Source organism: Seriola lalandi, unplaced genomic scaffold (genome assembly GCF_002814215.2).
Source record: "Seriola lalandi dorsalis isolate HSWRI2012SDOR001 ecotype SW California unplaced genomic scaffold, Sedor1 jcf7180002054682, whole genome shotgun sequence".
Lineage (NCBI taxonomy): Eukaryota > Metazoa > Chordata > Actinopteri > Carangiformes > Carangidae > Seriola > Seriola lalandi.
In genome coordinates, this window is record NW_019525235.1 from 810,021 (window position 1) to 826,833 (window position 16,813).

Genomic DNA, 16,813 nt, shown 5'->3' on the forward strand with positions numbered 1-16,813 from the left:
TACTATGACTTTTTCATGCCTTGCTAGATTATGACATTTCATGTCTTACTATACTGTGAGTTTGTGATGCCTTACTATACTATGATATTTTTATTACGTACTGTACTATAACTTTTTATGCCTTATCATACTGTGATATTTTTATTACGTACTGTACTATAACTTTCTATGCCTTATTATACTATGATTTATTTTGCCTTACTATACTATGACTTTTTCATGCCTTGCTAGATTATTACATTTCATGCCTTACTATACTGTGAGTTTATAATGCCTTACTATACTATGATATTTTTATGCCTTACTATACTTTGACGTTATAATGCCTTATCATACTATGATATTTTTATTACCTAATGTACTATAACTTTTTATGCCTTGTCATACTATGACATTTTTGCCTTATTATACTATGACTTTTTTCATTCCTTGCTATATTATGACATTTCATGCCTTACTATACTATGACAGTTTTATGCCTTACTATACTATGACGTTATAATGCCTTACTATACTATGATATTTTTATTATGTACTGCACTATAACTTTTTTATGCCTTATCAGACATTGACTTTTTTTGCCTTACTATACTATGACTTATTTTGCCTTACTATACTATGACTTTTTCATGCCTTGCTAGATTATGACAGTTTTATGCCTTACTTTACTATGATGTTTTTAATCGTCACTATACTATGACGTTTTTATGCCTCACTATACAATGACGTTATAATGCCTTACTATACTATGATATTTTTATTACGTACTGTACTATAACTTTTTATGTCTTATCATACTATGACGTTTTTGCCTTACTATACTATGACTTTTTCCTGCCTTGCTATACTGTGAGTTTTTGATGCCTTACTATACTATGACAGTTTTATGCCTTACTATACTATGACGTTATAATGCCTTACTATACTATGATATTTTTATTACGCCCTGTACTATAACTTTTTATGTCTTATCATACTATGACGTTTTTGCCTTACAATATTATGACATTTTTAAGCCTTACTTTACTATGACATTTTTATACCTCACTATATTATGATGTTTTTAATGCCTTACTTTACTATGAAGTTTTTAATCCTCACTATACTATGAAATTCTTATACCTTACTATACTATGACTTTTTATGCCTTACTTTAATGTGACTTTTTATGTCTTATCATACTTTGATGTTTTTATGCCTTACTATACTATGACGTTATAATGCCTTACTATACTATGACATTTTTATTACCTACTTTACTATGACTTTTTCATGCCTTGCAAGATTATGACATTTCATGCCTAACTATACTATGAGTTTGTGATGCCTTACTATACTATGACAGTTTTATGTCTTACTATACTATGAGATTTTTATTGCGTACTGTACTATATATATTTTTATGCCTTATTATTCTATGACTTTTTATGTCTTATCATACTATCACGTTTTTATGCCTTAATATACTATACTTTTCTGTGTTTGCATGTGCCTCCATGGATCTTTCTAGGTACTCCGACTTCGTCCCACAATCCAAAGACATGCACATTACATTAATTGCCGACTCTAATGACTTTTATACTGTGACCTTTTTATGCCTTACTCTACTATGACTTTTCTTGCCTTACTTTACTCTGACTTCTTATGACTTATTTTACTATGACATTTTCATACCTTACTATAATATGACTTTTCCTGCCTTACTATACTATGACAATTTTATGTTTTGCTATACTAGGACTTTTTACACCTCTCTATGCTATGATATTTTATACCATACTATACAATGACATTATGCCTTACTATACTATGACTTGATCCCTTAATATAATATGACGTTGTGATGCTTTTTATATACTATGACATTGTTATACCTTACTATACTATGATGTTTTTATGCCTACTATACTATGACTTTAAGCCTTACTATTCTATGACATTTTTATGCTTTCCTAAAGTATGACTTTTTATTCCTTACTTTACTATAACTTTTTCATGACTTACTATACTATGACATTTTTATGCTTGACTATACTATGACGTTATAATGCCTTACTATACTATGATTTTTTTTTATTAACTACTATACTATGACTTTTTCATTCCTTGCTATATTATGACATTTCATGCCTCAATATACTATGACAATTTTATGCCTTACTTTACTATGACATTCTTAATCCTTACTATACTATGACATTTATATACCTTACTATAGTATGACTTTTTCATGCCTAGCTATATTATGACATTTCATGCCTCACTATGCTGTGACATTTAATACCATACTATACTATGACGTTATAATGCCTTACTATACTGCGATGTTTTTAATCCTCACTATACTATGACTTTTTTATTACCTACTATACTATGACTTTTTCATGCCTTGCTATACTATGACATTTAACCATACATTCCTATCTTTTACATTGAAATACATACTGAATATATACTGACATATAATACAGTATAAACAGACATACTAAAATACATGTTTCCCATAGCTAGACATATATGTCAATAAATGATATTGTTCCAATTTCTAAAAGGTTTCATATGTAATGTTTTACATATATGAGCTATACTGTATATATTTATATGGTTTTAATTTCTATGTACGTATATTTCATATATTGAAATTCAACACATATTACATTTGCATATGGGCATTTCTGAATATTAATTCAGATCTTATATGTTAATAAACCATTTGGCTGAGGGCATTCAAAAGTCACTTTCTTTGTTTTGGAGGGGTTGTTGCATCCCTACTAATAACGAGGCCAAACCTATGCCCTTGGTTGGCGTAGTGACCATTTTCAACCTTTTGACCTTAAATAGAGCAGACTGGAGCTGAAGCATTATCCACACCATAAGTTTGTGGTCTGGAGTCCGTGTTCAAGCGTTTATCTTTTCATCAAGATTTAGGGAAATGGCCATAATGTTGTGTTATAAACGACTGTAAATATACCTGTAGAAATGGTAAATCCTTTGCTCTGAGGGCTGTCTCAATATCATTGATGGTGGAAGAGAGAGTTTCAATCTGGCCCTTGATGGTTTCCAGCTTTTCACACATCACCTGGGTCTTAATCTCCTCTTCCTGTTTGAGCACCTTCAGTTTAGTGTTTTCCTCCTCCCAGAGGAACAGGTGCAGCTTCTGAAACTCCTCCTTGATCGCTTCCTCATTTTGATTTGCTTGTGTCTACAATATTGAGAAAGCTAGTTGTTTATAGCAGTAAACAAAAGGAATGTTTGTTTACTGTTCCGAGTGAAGTCACTCTTCAACATTAAAGCAGTTAATATCCACAAATACTGAAACATAAGTGTGATAAGATGTACTACTATGTTCAGAATGATACAAATTTCTACCTGTATATAGGTTTTTGTTTCCTCCCAGTGCTCCTTTGTCTTGTTCAGTATTTTGAGATTTTTCCTTAAGGCCTCCAGCTGGCAGAAATTTCTGTCTGTCACAGAAAAATCAAGACTGTTTGAAGATCCCTTATGACTTATGTGAAATTGTGATGGACATTTGTAGCTATTTTCTGACATTTATTTAGACTAAACGATGAATCGATTAATTGAGAAAACAACTGGCATTCTTTTTTATAAAGATAATAAAGGAAAGAATTGTTCATTGCAGTCATATTAAATTTTCATTCACCCCAAATAATAAAAACCACAGCAGCAGCAAATATCTTGCTCTCACAGATAACCAACTGAATCCTGTGTTTCTTGTGTTGCCGTGTACACTTTTCTATTTTTACTCTACCTTTTTCTGCTGCGCAGCCTCCTCAACTGGGCAGCACTCATGAACCTTATGTTGCTTTGATGTCTGGCAGACGAGACAAATGGCCTCTTCGTCATTCTGACAAAAAATCTTCAACTTCTCATTGTGAAGAAAACAAATCTCTCGATTCCTGCTGGCCTGTATTACTTGATGTTTATCTGCAGCTATCTTTAGTGCCAAATTGATAGGAGGCCTCCCAGGGACGGACACAGTGCGACACACAGGACATTCTCGACATCCTTTCCATTCCCAGAATTTCTGTAAACAAACTCTGCAAATGTTGTGGCCACATTTCAAAAGAATGGGAACACAATAAATCTCAGAGCACTGTGGACAAAGTAAGTCCTCTTCAGAGAATGAGCTCGTTGCTGCCATCAGTTTTAAGTTTACCTGTAAAGTGAGGTTACAGGAAAACTTTCTTCCTGCTTCTCAGGTGTTGTGACTGTAGGCGGTACGACCCCGAAGGCCCGGCTGAAACTTCAGTTGAAGTTGGCAAACTGGTATGACTGGTTAAATCGGCATAAAGTATTCCACATAGCCAACTGTGCATTTATGGAATACTTATGTCATTGCTAAAGCATTGTACGTTAAATCACAATTATATCAGCTTACAGACATTCACTTTTGTTTTGAAAATTAGCAAAAAAACTAATTTAAAAACATTTATGAATATAGCATGTTATAAAAAAAACAAAACATAATACACATAGTAAATAGCACTAAAATCACAAAATAGCAACACTTAAATTCACTTTCAGTGTACTTTATTTTGTCTCCATATTCGACACAGTACCATGGATTGACTCAATGCATAAATATATTAACAATGCATTTTAGTCAGACTTAGTATCATTTAAATCACGGTTATATCAACATGATGTCTAGAAAAACATAATAATTCTACATGTATTTAAATGTTGTGTTATTACTGCATTAATCCTCTGAGGAGGAGTCAAAAACAGAGGTAGTTTAAACCATTAAAGATGAGTGACTGTACTGTCAGTAAAATCTTTTCTATGCCCCACACGACAAGAATAAACAGTGTAGATAATATCTGTGCTTTACAAGAGTTTTACATTGACGTATGTAAAACTTTTTACATTGTACGACAGGTAAACAGACAGTTAATTAACATTAATTTGGATGGAGGGACCTTAAACAAGAGCCAGGAGCTGTTGTGTTCTTACAGTGAGAAACATAAGTGCTTGTGCAGTAAAGGTAAATGTGTTGGTCTCTCTCCTCTCATGCTGTTAACCGACTCGCATGAGGTAACGAAGAGAGAAAACAAAATAGCTAAAGGTTTTGTGTGTATTCTTCAAGTTCGTCTGATGAAATAAGTTTGTCACCTCTTTGCTTTCACAATAAATGTTTCAAAAAGGGTTCATATAATATAATTTTTCAATGTTCACCATACAATTGAACTTATCGATGTTTTAAAAGAGAACTTTAAGAAATTTAGTATGATGAGCTCACCGCTTTTGAGGAAAACCTACTGTTTATGAAAAACCTTGTGTAAGCCGTGATAATTTTGATTGATGTGGCTTCTTTTTTTTTCAAATGACAAAATTAAATGTTTAAAATGAGCTAAAGAAATATAAGTAATATTAATGATAAAAGCCATTGAATATTAAGAAATACTATAATAAACAATTATGAAATAAGTAAATACGCAGTTACATGGATACATAATTTGATGTAATCCAACCTTGTTGCTTGGTATTGTAAATAAAACATGCAACAATTGACATTTCGCCCTCAAAATCACCTTGAAATTACAATACCTTTGCAAGAAAATAATCTCAATTTGACTATTGAGATTTTACCAATTGATTCATATTTACATATGACTACAAATATGAAAAAACTACATTAAAACAGACTGTATGCATCTCCTCTAAATAATTATTTGACAAGTGTGTGATTGGTCAAAGAAGATCCTTTCCCAATAGGTTTCCTTCTCAACAATAATTATCAATATCTGCAACAAAACTATGTTGATGTCAGAGTTAAGAGTAAAACATTTCCAGAAAAGGAATTTCTATGAACACAATGTGTGTTGAGTCTGCTCCTTAATCTTTGTGAAGAAGGAAAAAAAACAGCTGCATGTACCTGTTTTGTAAAGACATACTAGTTTTTGAATGGTTAAGAGATTTTAGTTAGTTTTAGGTTTTACAAAACACCACAAATAAATCAAACTTTTAAAACAAATGAATATGAGAATAGTATGTACATTAATACAATAATAAATATACCAAGTATGAAATCAGTTGAATTCAGAAATGGCTCTGTGTTCTGATTAAAAAAAAAAATCAGAAAACTGTTGAGCAAAGAACAAGCAGATGTGGTGTAAAAAGTAATCTTGAATTTGAAAGACAAACCCTGTGACTAAGATTACAGAGATTTCAATTCTCATTTTCACTAAACAATTCTAATGCACTAAATAACAAATACACCAAGTTATAACTCCTCTTTGGACGGTACATACTCCTCTCTGTTTAAATTCTGCAACAAATAGCAAGTCGACAGAGACACTATAGGTTCTTTCTTCTTCAGCTTATATTGAAATGTAACTCTGTCAGTTATACCTCTTCAGTCGGCTTCAGTCAATCACAGACTGGTGTCTGTAAATAAAACGCCTTAGACGCCTTAATCGCGTTCGCAGAGCCGCACTCTGAGACACTCTGGGTTCAGTTCAGCATCCTCTGCACAGAGCAGACTCCTCAAACATCTTCAGCACATCCTGAGGCTGCCTGCTTCTCTCAGATCAGTCAGGAGCCTGTGAGGCATCACGCTGTGTTTGCAGATCCAACGCACAAACACCGTCTCACAATCACACAAATCCAGGCTTCATGGAGGATTTGAAACATTTAGGGCAACCTTTTGTTCCGTTTGTTTGCAGACACCTGAAAGGATAAAACAGCGCAGTGTCACCAGCTTTATTTGTCAGCCTGTAAACGTGCGCTCAAATAATAATACGCTTATTTAAGTACATCTGTGACTGAATATCTTCAAGAAACCAGATGTGAAAGCCTATTGTAGTCACAGCGGATGCTTCTTTGGGAGGCAAATTTACAAAAAGCATTAAAATAAAAATCAATGTCAACAATTTATGTTATTTCTGAAATGTACATGTCAAAAATAAGAAAAGGCAAGAACACACTGTGCTCAAACACCCACCTGAGATGGAAAATGTGGGAACAGGGCAAGGCCTGCAGCTTTTGGTCCCTGTCCCCAATGGACTCTCCACACATGCCACAGTAGAGCTCCAGCTCCTCGACGCACTGGAGGAACTTCACCACCTGCTCTGTGAGCTCCTCCTGCTGCCCCCGGCTTCGATAAATCCCCTCTCTCAGGCAGTGAACCTTCAGTGTGCACAGCTTCAGAAACACACAGGAAAAAAATGTCACCGTGATATCAGAAATAGATCTGAGCGATTTGTCCTGTAGGTTGTAATCAAAGAACATTGGATACCTTGTTTCCCATTCCATCGGCTAACTCCTGTGCTCGCTGCAAAGAATCAAGAGCCTGGAACAGTGAGGGAGAGTGTGTCAGAATGACTACATAAATACTAATTAAGAGAAGCAATAAAACAGCAATGGGCCTGACAATCAGACTGAATTGTCAGTTTTTCATCGATTCATTTCATTCATTATGTCGTGCATGAATCGCTGAACAAATCAGATATTTGATAGGCAATTCAGAATTTTTTTTAAATATAATTATATGTACCTTGTCATATTCTTTCTGCAGAAGCCAGCACTTTGCAACGCCCAGGTAGACGTACGATTGTCCAAGACGGTTTCCAATCTCAGTCATGATAGCCAGTGCAGACTCGTAGCGAGGGAATGCTTTCTGGATGAAAGAAGATAAACAGCACATAAAGCTAGCCACACACTGTAGTAGTAGTAGAGTGACACAGATGATTGGATGGAAATACTAGGGACAAAACATTTGAGTTTCAAAAAGTTTAAAAAGCAAAGACATCATTAGTAACAACCTATTCTGAAAGATGTAAACAAATTTGCACAAATGGTGGCACCTTACATCAGTGTCACGCCTGCAGCGGTGTATGTCTGCAAAGTTCAGTAAGCACAAAGCCTGCAGAGGACGGTCACCATGCTGCAGAGCAATCTTCATAGATTCCTGTTGAAGCAGGAGACAGAGCTAATGAAAAACTAAATAATTAAAGAGGAGTCTCCTGTGACACCCACATACTGCTGAGGTGCAATTGGAAATTAAGGGAAACATGATTTTGAAGTAGATTTATTATCAGCAAGTGCAGTTTCATCCAATGGCAGTACAGCACTGTAAAGGACTATAATGTGTAATATGTTTATAATGTAATTAATTTGGTGTAAAACCCAAACCTTTGTGCTTTTCTTAAGCACAGAATTGTTTACCATCACAAGAATAAAATGTAACTCATCACACTGAATGCTGTCTTCTACAGTTACACATTTCATTCAGTCATTTTGTATTTTGCAGTTTCAGTATCACCATATTTTCAAATGAGGGTTACCGTGACAAGTGATGGGGAATGTGAGACATTGCTGTCTCACTCCTCTTGTACTCTGGTATTCTAATATGACAAGATGTGTAAATTATTTGGATAAATGTGTTTGGCAAATGTAATAAATCTGAAATGCATCCGGCTGTCTTGTTACTATACTTTTACACTCCAAGGCAATGTCATCAAGTTATTTTTCACCCACAGTACATAATTAGAACAGAGTAAAGACCTAAGCCACCCTCTTCATTAACAGCGTTAAACCAGTGCCTCTGTGAGCATATTTTTGTCGAGGTCTGGGGCCTGGTACAACACAGCAACTGGCACTTGCACCTGTCAGCGGCACAACGTCTACTGTATCCGCAGCTCCGACATCCCAACAGCCAAAGGCACCGGGGGGAGAGCGAGTTGGTGAGGAAACCAAAACTGTGACATTCTCCATAAGTTATGTAAGTTTGTCTATGAGGACAGCGATCATGTGTTGGCCGGTTATAAAACAATACCTCACAGCACTCCATGGCGTCTGGCAGGCGCTCCAGTTTCCTGTAGGCTACAGACATGTGGTACTGGCTCATGGCTCGATACTTGAGGCTCCAGCCCTTGCCGTAGTCATTGACAAGCTCAGCTGCTTTGCAGGGGAAGAACAGGGCTTTCTCATAGTCCTGTTGGCAGACGTGGACAATGAGCAAGCACCTCTAATGTATGGCACTACATCCTATTTAGATACAACTGACATGGACTTTTTGGTTTGCAATTCTTTAATGATGACAATTTAACTTTTGACAGTATTTGAATAAAGAATCTGACTAGAAACCGTTGTGTGTTTGTTGCCCTGTATGCCCCAGTGTCACTAAAAAGCAGATTATAATTTTTGTTTGATAATGTGACATATGAGTGCATTCTTCTAACACCACTTCATCACAATCCCATTGAAACCAATCCTCCCTGGGAAGCCAGGGGATTACTCTTACAAATCTCTGATGTCAAGGGTACTACATAAGCCCCCTGCCAGCCAGCCTACTCACTCTGCCCTTGTTTTACAATGCCCAGCACTACATGAGCTAACCATTGATGATGTTTGCTTGGATGCTCCGCAGTGTTATCATACCCTGCAAATACGCTGGCAACATCAGTACTGATTGCGCAATCAAGTCGCACGTGCAGTCTGCTGAATGTTTCACCCAAATAACATAGCTGAGATGTCTGCAACCATCTGAGTATTTCAGATTGTTTTTAGCAGGGTTTTATTCAGTCTGCTTATCTAAAATGTCTCATACAAGAACAAAGTTGTATTTATTTAAACAGCATACATCAAAATGAGCTTACAGCCACATTTAGAACAATCAAATCTCATTTGAGTAAAAACAGCATATTCTGTACCTTGAGGTGGACGTAGATGTTTCCCAGACTGCAGCAGACTCTGCACTCCAGCATCTTGTCATCATTGTTGTGTGCGTAGCGCAGGGCCTTCTCGTAGCTCTCCAAAGCTTTCTGGAAGACACTGAGGCCCAGGAAGGCGTTGCCCATGCTAAGACATACCTGTCCGTTGAGCTGCAGACTCACAGTGGTGCCCTGCATGTTTAAGCAGGTCTTACAGTAGGAAACCGTTTTCTGGAAGTCGCACAGCTTCTCGTTGCTGCGCGCCAAGTTCAGGTAGCCCTCCGTCAGGTAGTCTGGGTCCTCCATCTCTCTGGCTGTGTCGATTTGATCGAGGGCGTACTGCAGGGAGAGAGTGTCAGTGCAAGGTGATGGAAAACTTGTAGGTAATCAGTGGATAGTATTAAATTTAAATAAATACTGAATGAAAGAGAAATTATCTGATGAATTCAAAGACATGAGGCCCCTACTTCATAACGTCCTAAGGGTAAGAGTGGGTGCTGCTTGAGTAAAGATGATTATGTCAACAAGACACCCCACACTCATACTCAGGTTGCATGGCACTTATTTACTCTGCATCGTGTGGAAGCCACAAATTAACCCATGCTTCTCAAGATCACTGTAAATGGAACGAAAGCAAGTAACCTTTGACCTCTTCTCGATCAGTAATCACTTGGACATTTCTGAAATGTTAAAACGCTGCAGCAGCATGAACCGAGCAGACATGATGACATAAAATTGACGAGATATTCATTGGCATTCACTCATTACGATTGCAACCTCTCACTCACTCACACATACACATCCTACTGCTCGTTGCACAACACATAAAACGATCACAGTATTAAAAATGTGACTTGACATGAAATATCTAAACCAAGTGATCACAATGTTTTTCAGAGTGTAAGAAACTTACATTGCATACATTGACATTTTCCCATAATTAAACCTTTAAAGAAATGCAAGACTATACTCATCAATATTTACTGACTGTATTTTATTTGGTCATTTAAATTGCATAAAGTTGTTGTTTGTGGCACACTGCTGTTTCAGAGGCTTACCTTGAGCATATCTTTATATTTTCCCATCTCTGAGTGAGCTGTGATCAGGCACCCCAACACCCGAAACTTCCCTCCGGGATCTGAGGTCTTCTCCAGCACTTTTGTCCACACATGCAGGGCTTTGTCTGTCTGATTGGACTGATACAACCTCAGGCCCTTCTCTATCTGCTGCTTGGTTTGGTCCTGGCCCATCTCTGGTGCAAGGCGCCTCATAAAAATATTCATTCGTTTAGGCCATGCAATTTCAGTGAGGCAGCAAGAAAGTAGATCCTTGCCATGCACAGTACAACTCCAAAGAAGATCCCTTGAAGATGATCCTCTGAGAGGTCGGTGCCAGAAGGCCTACCAGATCCCGCTCTCTCAGCTCCGACTGTGCTGAGATGGAAAGGAAACTGGATCCACCAAAGTAAAACGGCGACACACCAAGACCATTATCACCAATCGCTTTGTGGAGAGCTGGAGGGCCAGGAAAATATCTTCACCATTTAACCCTGCAATGATCCCCACTCACCATCAAGTGTTCAAAAATTCTCCCTCAGATTTCCGTTTGAAAAACGCCAAAGAAACACGTTTCCCGGTGGAGTGCTAGCAGTGATATCCCAGAATATCTGCTCCCTCCACACCCCAGCGAAAGGAATTCTCAGCACCCCCGTGTCCAACCCCCTCCACCTTCCTCCTACTGCTGGCGCTACAGCAGATGGCCTTGTCACTCTAGACCATGTGTCCCTTCAGGAATTCTGTCCTGCCCTCAGCAAGCAGTCCCAAGGTCACTACAGCTCCTAGCGATCTGCCTTCACACTAAACCTCACTCACTGACCAGACACTGGATTACAAGGTTTTTCATCACAACCCTCTGGAGCATTAAAAACACTCATCCACAAATGGATCTGATCAGACTCTCTCATGTGGGACTGTGAACTGTGATATGGGGGCTATAAACAGCCTTATTTCCCAACATTAAGGGACTGCATGTCAGATGGTGCTGGACGCAGCCGTCAGTTCCTATTGGGAGCTCTTATGGAGGCGCATATGTGGCCCCAGAAACCCCCCACCCCGCATCTCGGCGTCAGCAACTGATGCTTAGAATAGTTCACAAAGTCTGACATGTTACTGGGCTTGGGTTTCAGCTGCACAGCCTCCTGAAACACATCAATGGGATCAAAGTTTTGCCCTCTCTGTAGTAGCTTTCTCTCCTTCACCCCCCCCCATAACCCCCCCATCCAAGGACACAAACAGGCACCTTTACCACCTCGCCATTCACAAGATGCATTACCAATCCAAAGATAAATATGGCTAGAGGTTATCTCTTTGTTGAGGCAAAGCTTTCAATAGCTACACAACAAAGTGTGCCCTTTCTTAATGCATTACTATTATTATAATTGATATAAGATATATATATCCTAAATCCCTGTTAATAAACATAGTATTAATAGTAAGAGATAGTTAATGCATGAATGCTACAGAGCCATAAATATCAAAACAAACAGTGATAACTACAGCGATATATTTGACATGGATGCTAACAGTTTAACTTCAACATGTACATTGTACATCAAAAAAATACAATCTTAAGACAAGAAACTGTGAAAATTTGAAAAGTTAGAAAACATTCTTTGTTATCATGTTTATGCCCATTGAGTTCAAATATGACATCTGAGGATATTCAGCCTCCATCATCATGATACACTTGTTCACATACAATATACTGAAGGATGTTTAATGTTAAAAGTTTTTACATTGAAGTTGTTCATGCGTGTCAATATACAAGCACGGGAAACAATGTTGATTAGTTCATCACTGGTTACAGCATCACCACTAACTTCTTTGACTTCTCAGCTAAGGGATGCACGATGAGACACACTGTACCACAAGCAGTTGACACACACCACTTTACTGTTTTTACTGGTCGGGTGGTGGAGTCTGAATGGAATGAGTGACACAGAAATGAGCTGAGTAAATACATATTTAGAGCAGGTCTCCTCACAGGATGTCTGAACAGTGAAGTCATGGTAAGTTATCCCACAGTCTTCCCTGATTCTCAGTGGCGAGTGTGTGGACCACAGTGTGAACATCCAGAGGACAGTTCAGGCCAAAACAAACTGCCAGTTTGTGAGGAGGATTTTTATACCCCTGATAACAGTCACAACAGATGTAGCTGGGTTAAACTTTAACGTGTTTGCGTCACCTTTTTTACATTTGTCCCTGAAGACGTATATGCAGCCATTACAGCTGGCCACCTTCCACAGCGAAGGGATGCAGCTCCACGCCTCAGGGAAGCGCAGGCGAGTGAAGCTCTCCAGCAGAGGGTTGTAGCACACCAGGGAGTCTCCTTCTGCCACGATAAAGATCACGTCCATGTGGACAGCAGCGTGCATGCAGCCTGCGAATGGCAGCATGTAAGGTTTGATCTGACATTTCTGGGAGGAGGTGTCAAAGCACTGAATGACACGGGATGGCTTTGTAAAGAAGTCCATGTCATTCTCCTCCCCTCCAAGCAGGTAGATGGTACCTCCCAGGTTAACACCAGCAGCCCCGGACACTGCAGTGTCCAACTGGCTGGTCTCTGTCCACATGTTGTCCTTCACTGTGTAGTAGATGACGGCATTAGAGAGTGTGTCCTGCAACGTCTTACCTCCTAGTGAGTAAATGGCATCCTCAGTAGAGACAGAGACCATGGTGTGGTGGAGGCGGTCTCTGGGCAGTGGGGCACAGCGCTCCCAGTCCATGGTGTGCATGTTGCACTTCCACATGCGGCGAGGGATAGACCCCCCCACCACGTACAGGTCCCCTCCGTGTTTACAGGCTGCAGTGATCTGATGGCATAAACTGTTTTGGCCGCTCACGCTAATCGCATCGTCCTCGTCACAATGAAGAGACACAGCCAAGGAGTGAGTCCTCGTCTCCTCTTTACCGATCAGGTAGATGTGAACATTTTCACCAATTTCCTGTGGACAAATAAAAATAAAATATCATATATCACAGATACAAATCATTTCAACGGGCATAAAATGAAAACACCCTCTTGAAAACTATTTTTCAGCTCTAGATGAAAAAATGTTACCTTGAGATTTTCTTGGAGGATACAAGAAAACTCCTCTCTCTCCACCTTGTTGTGGTTTATCCATGACTCTATTGCCACTGTTGGATTCTGGGAGCTCGGAACGCCATCTGACCACAAAAACAAGACCTTCATGAATCAAATTCATGGAGCCGTTCATTTTGAGATAATTCGGTACAGTAGTTTGTAGAGACATTAAACTTAACTTGAGACAGACAACCCACCAGAGTGAACATAATTTCTACTTTGTAAAGAAAATGCTGGCACTCAGATTTAAATAGTCTTACTATTTAATACAACTCAGGCCGACATTTTCTTTATCTTGTTGACCCAGCCACGACCATGGACCCGATACAGTGCTCGGGATTTGGAGGATAACAGTAATGTTAAGTGTATGTGGCTTGTAGCAAACAGGCTTAATACAAAAAAACACTGGTTAGTCTGCCACATGGCAACAGAACAGGAAACATGAATACCTTTGATGATGTCCAAGAGCAGACAGAGAGGCAGATTGAGAAATTCTTCTGTCTGATGCAGCTGGGCCAAGTGGATTTTAGCACAGTGCTTGGCAGCAGTGTACAACTCCTGATCACTGTGTCTGTCTGCAAGCCACATCACCTGGACAAAAAAAAAGTAACTATGACACTGATCCTACATAATTATTGCTAAGTAGCAGACATGATGAGGTCTGTGAAAAACAGTGACTTACCTGCAGACAGCTCTTGACCTCCACTGTCCGTGAGAGAAAGCGGGAGCATTCCTCAAACAGAGCAGTCAGCTGGTACATATCTGCCATCTCATAAGTGTCCTGCAGCTCCTCCACCCTCAGTTTAATTGTGCCGTGGTAGATGTAGTCAATCAGCAGCTGAAAGACAGTGGCACTGACATCTTTCAACTCAATAGCGCGGTTGTGGGACTCTTTGAGGTTAGAGGTGAACATGGAGCGGAAGAAACTGCTCTGTGCTGAGAGCACAAGTCGGTGCAGGTGAAACTCTTTGCTGTCCACAGTGATGGTAACATCGGCAAATAGGCCGTCCTCCAGGCACAGGTCCATGATGCTCTTCACCACACGGCTGGAATGGGAGCGGTCGGTGAAGGTGTATCCCAAGAAGTAGTTCTCCTCTCCCATAGAGCCCCCCTCCTCACTGGACTCCATCTTTGCTGCTCACCTGACAAAGCCACCACACAGCATGTCAACCATTTACACTTAGATGCAGGTTTATTAGGTACACCTAGCTATAACTAATGTAGTCTAATGCCCGACTGATACTTGATGCTCATACGGATGTTGAAATTGTTATGTTATAACAAAATCTGATAACTATATGTTGGCAAATAATGTTTTTTTAGAAATAAATAAATGACATATATAAACATTTTTATAAGCATTTCTCTTTTTTTCCTTTTGACAAAGATTTGTACAGAAAACATTTTAGAGTTGAAAAAGATGCTTATCAGTAGTCTTGAATGAGCAAACTAAATGAGGACACTGTTTCAAAACTACGTCAGACCATTTTTAGCATTATTATTTTTATATTTGTTGTTACTTGTCATATGATATATCAAAACATTACTTCTAAAATACGTCAATACTGGCGTGATTGATTTATCCCTCTAACTTTGGTGTTGATTCACCTTAAAGGTGGTTTGGGAGGCGGCAGTTTGTGGTGTTAAACTTTAGCTAGACTTATCTTCCAAACTCACAACTGAATGTATAACAGAATAACATGCAAAAACACAGAGAAAGCGTTTCAGACGTGTGCTCATACTGCCATTAAATTAACGGATCACACCTTTTTAGGGGAGTTAATGTCAGCGAATCATACACTCCCGGGTGTATTGTAATGACTGAGATGCTATTAGAAGACAGAATCGGGATTTCTGCAAATTTTGTGAGGCCACCTCTAACCTGACTTTACTTCTTTAATACTACAGACAGCGGATAATCTGCAGACGCTAATTCACAGAGTCCACAGGACTGTCCACATTTACCGACTGTTTATGCTACGTTGTGTTTACGGTTATGATTAGCTAGCTAGCGTTAGCGCCCACAGAAGCTAACTGGCTAACGCTCCTACTTGTTTGAAAATTTAACCGTGATATTAAGGAGGTAGAGTTTTTACTATAACTGTTCACTGGGCACAATAGTCGTAATGTTTTAAAAATAATCATAATTATTATTATTAAAAGAAGTGCTGTTACCGTAGTCTTCACTATTTTATCATTCAGGTGCAAATGAACTCTTCACCGGAAGTACATAAATTCGACTCACTGAACTCAACTGCTGCCACTGCCACCACGTGGTGGAACTGTGTTACTACAGGCGCCAATTTACTATACTCTGTACAAATTACACAATGTCTTTATTCTTCTTTCTTCCCCCAAATAGTTTTATTATAAAATATAGCACACCACAAATAAACAATAAAACAAAAACAAAAAGACATATTTCCTTCACATATACATCTCATAGTTCAGGTCCATCCGCCATTGTTTGTGTCACCTTTGACCCAGCCTTAGTCGCGTTGTGACCATGTATAATACCATTATTCTGTCCTGAATGGTTCCAGGTTAAGAAAGAGAGTCCCTTTGACAATAAAGGTATACTGTGTGTTGGAAGATAGTCCGTGTGTGGCCTCAAAATGTTCAGAAATGACAGAAACACAGACAGACCTGATCCTCTCATGTGGTGACAGTTGTTCTTGATGTCAAATATGCTGTATAACACCCAAGTCTCAAGGGATAATATGTTAATTATACATCAATAGTATATAATTTAATTGAACTGAGAAGAGTCAGTTATGTAGGTTAGACAGATAGCTTTACTTAGCTACATAACTGGTGGCTCCATGGCATGTTGTGGTAAAAATGATCCCTTTGTTACAGCATGTACTGAAAATGTTCACCAACTAGATGAGCATTCACGGGTTATTTTATATATTTGTCTAATCCAGAGACAAGACATATCTTAAAATATCAAATGACATTTATACATGCAAGTCATTATTGCATGGAATATGTAA

The 16,813-nt window shown here is 38.6% G+C and overlaps 3 protein-coding genes across 3 annotated transcripts in view; all 3 read right to left on the reverse strand.

The window, feature by feature from the left end:
* Positions 1–4,217, reverse strand: part of LOC111666997 (zinc-binding protein A33-like) — a 12,135-nt gene extending 7,918 nt beyond the window's left edge. The window contains exons 1-3 of the mRNA XM_087178273.1: positions 3,765–4,217; positions 3,370–3,460; positions 2,972–3,202 (exon numbers count right to left, since the gene is read on the reverse strand). Of these exons, the coding sequence (XP_087034399.1) occupies positions 2,972–3,202; positions 3,370–3,460; positions 3,765–4,162 (720 nt within the window). The 5' untranslated portion in view covers positions 4,163–4,217. The remainder of the gene's footprint in view (positions 1–2,971; positions 3,203–3,369; positions 3,461–3,764) is intronic.
* A 317-nt stretch (positions 4,218–4,534) lies between these two features.
* Positions 4,535–11,895, reverse strand: rapsn (receptor-associated protein of the synapse, 43kD). The gene is made up of 8 exons (XM_023422549.2): positions 10,733–11,895; positions 9,675–10,013; positions 8,798–8,956; positions 7,832–7,930; positions 7,517–7,639; positions 7,259–7,312; positions 6,965–7,164; positions 4,535–6,690 (listed from the first exon to the last, which is right to left on the reverse strand). The coding sequence occupies exons 1-8, from the start codon at positions 10,955–10,957 to the stop codon at positions 6,618–6,620; spliced, it is 1,272 nt and encodes a 423-aa protein (XP_023278317.1). The 5' UTR covers positions 10,958–11,895; the 3' UTR covers positions 4,535–6,617.
* Positions 11,896–12,219: 324 nt separating this feature from the next.
* kbtbd4 (kelch repeat and BTB (POZ) domain containing 4) lies at positions 12,220–16,068 on the reverse strand. Its single transcript, XM_023422543.2, has 5 exons — positions 15,993–16,068; positions 14,500–14,959; positions 14,267–14,408; positions 13,794–13,900; positions 12,220–13,677 (listed from the first exon to the last, which is right to left on the reverse strand). Exons 2-5 carry the CDS (start codon positions 14,944–14,946, stop codon positions 12,817–12,819), a joined length of 1,557 nt encoding a protein of 518 aa, XP_023278311.1. The 5' UTR covers positions 14,947–14,959; positions 15,993–16,068; the 3' UTR covers positions 12,220–12,816.
* Positions 16,069–16,813: the final 745 nt, after the last annotated feature.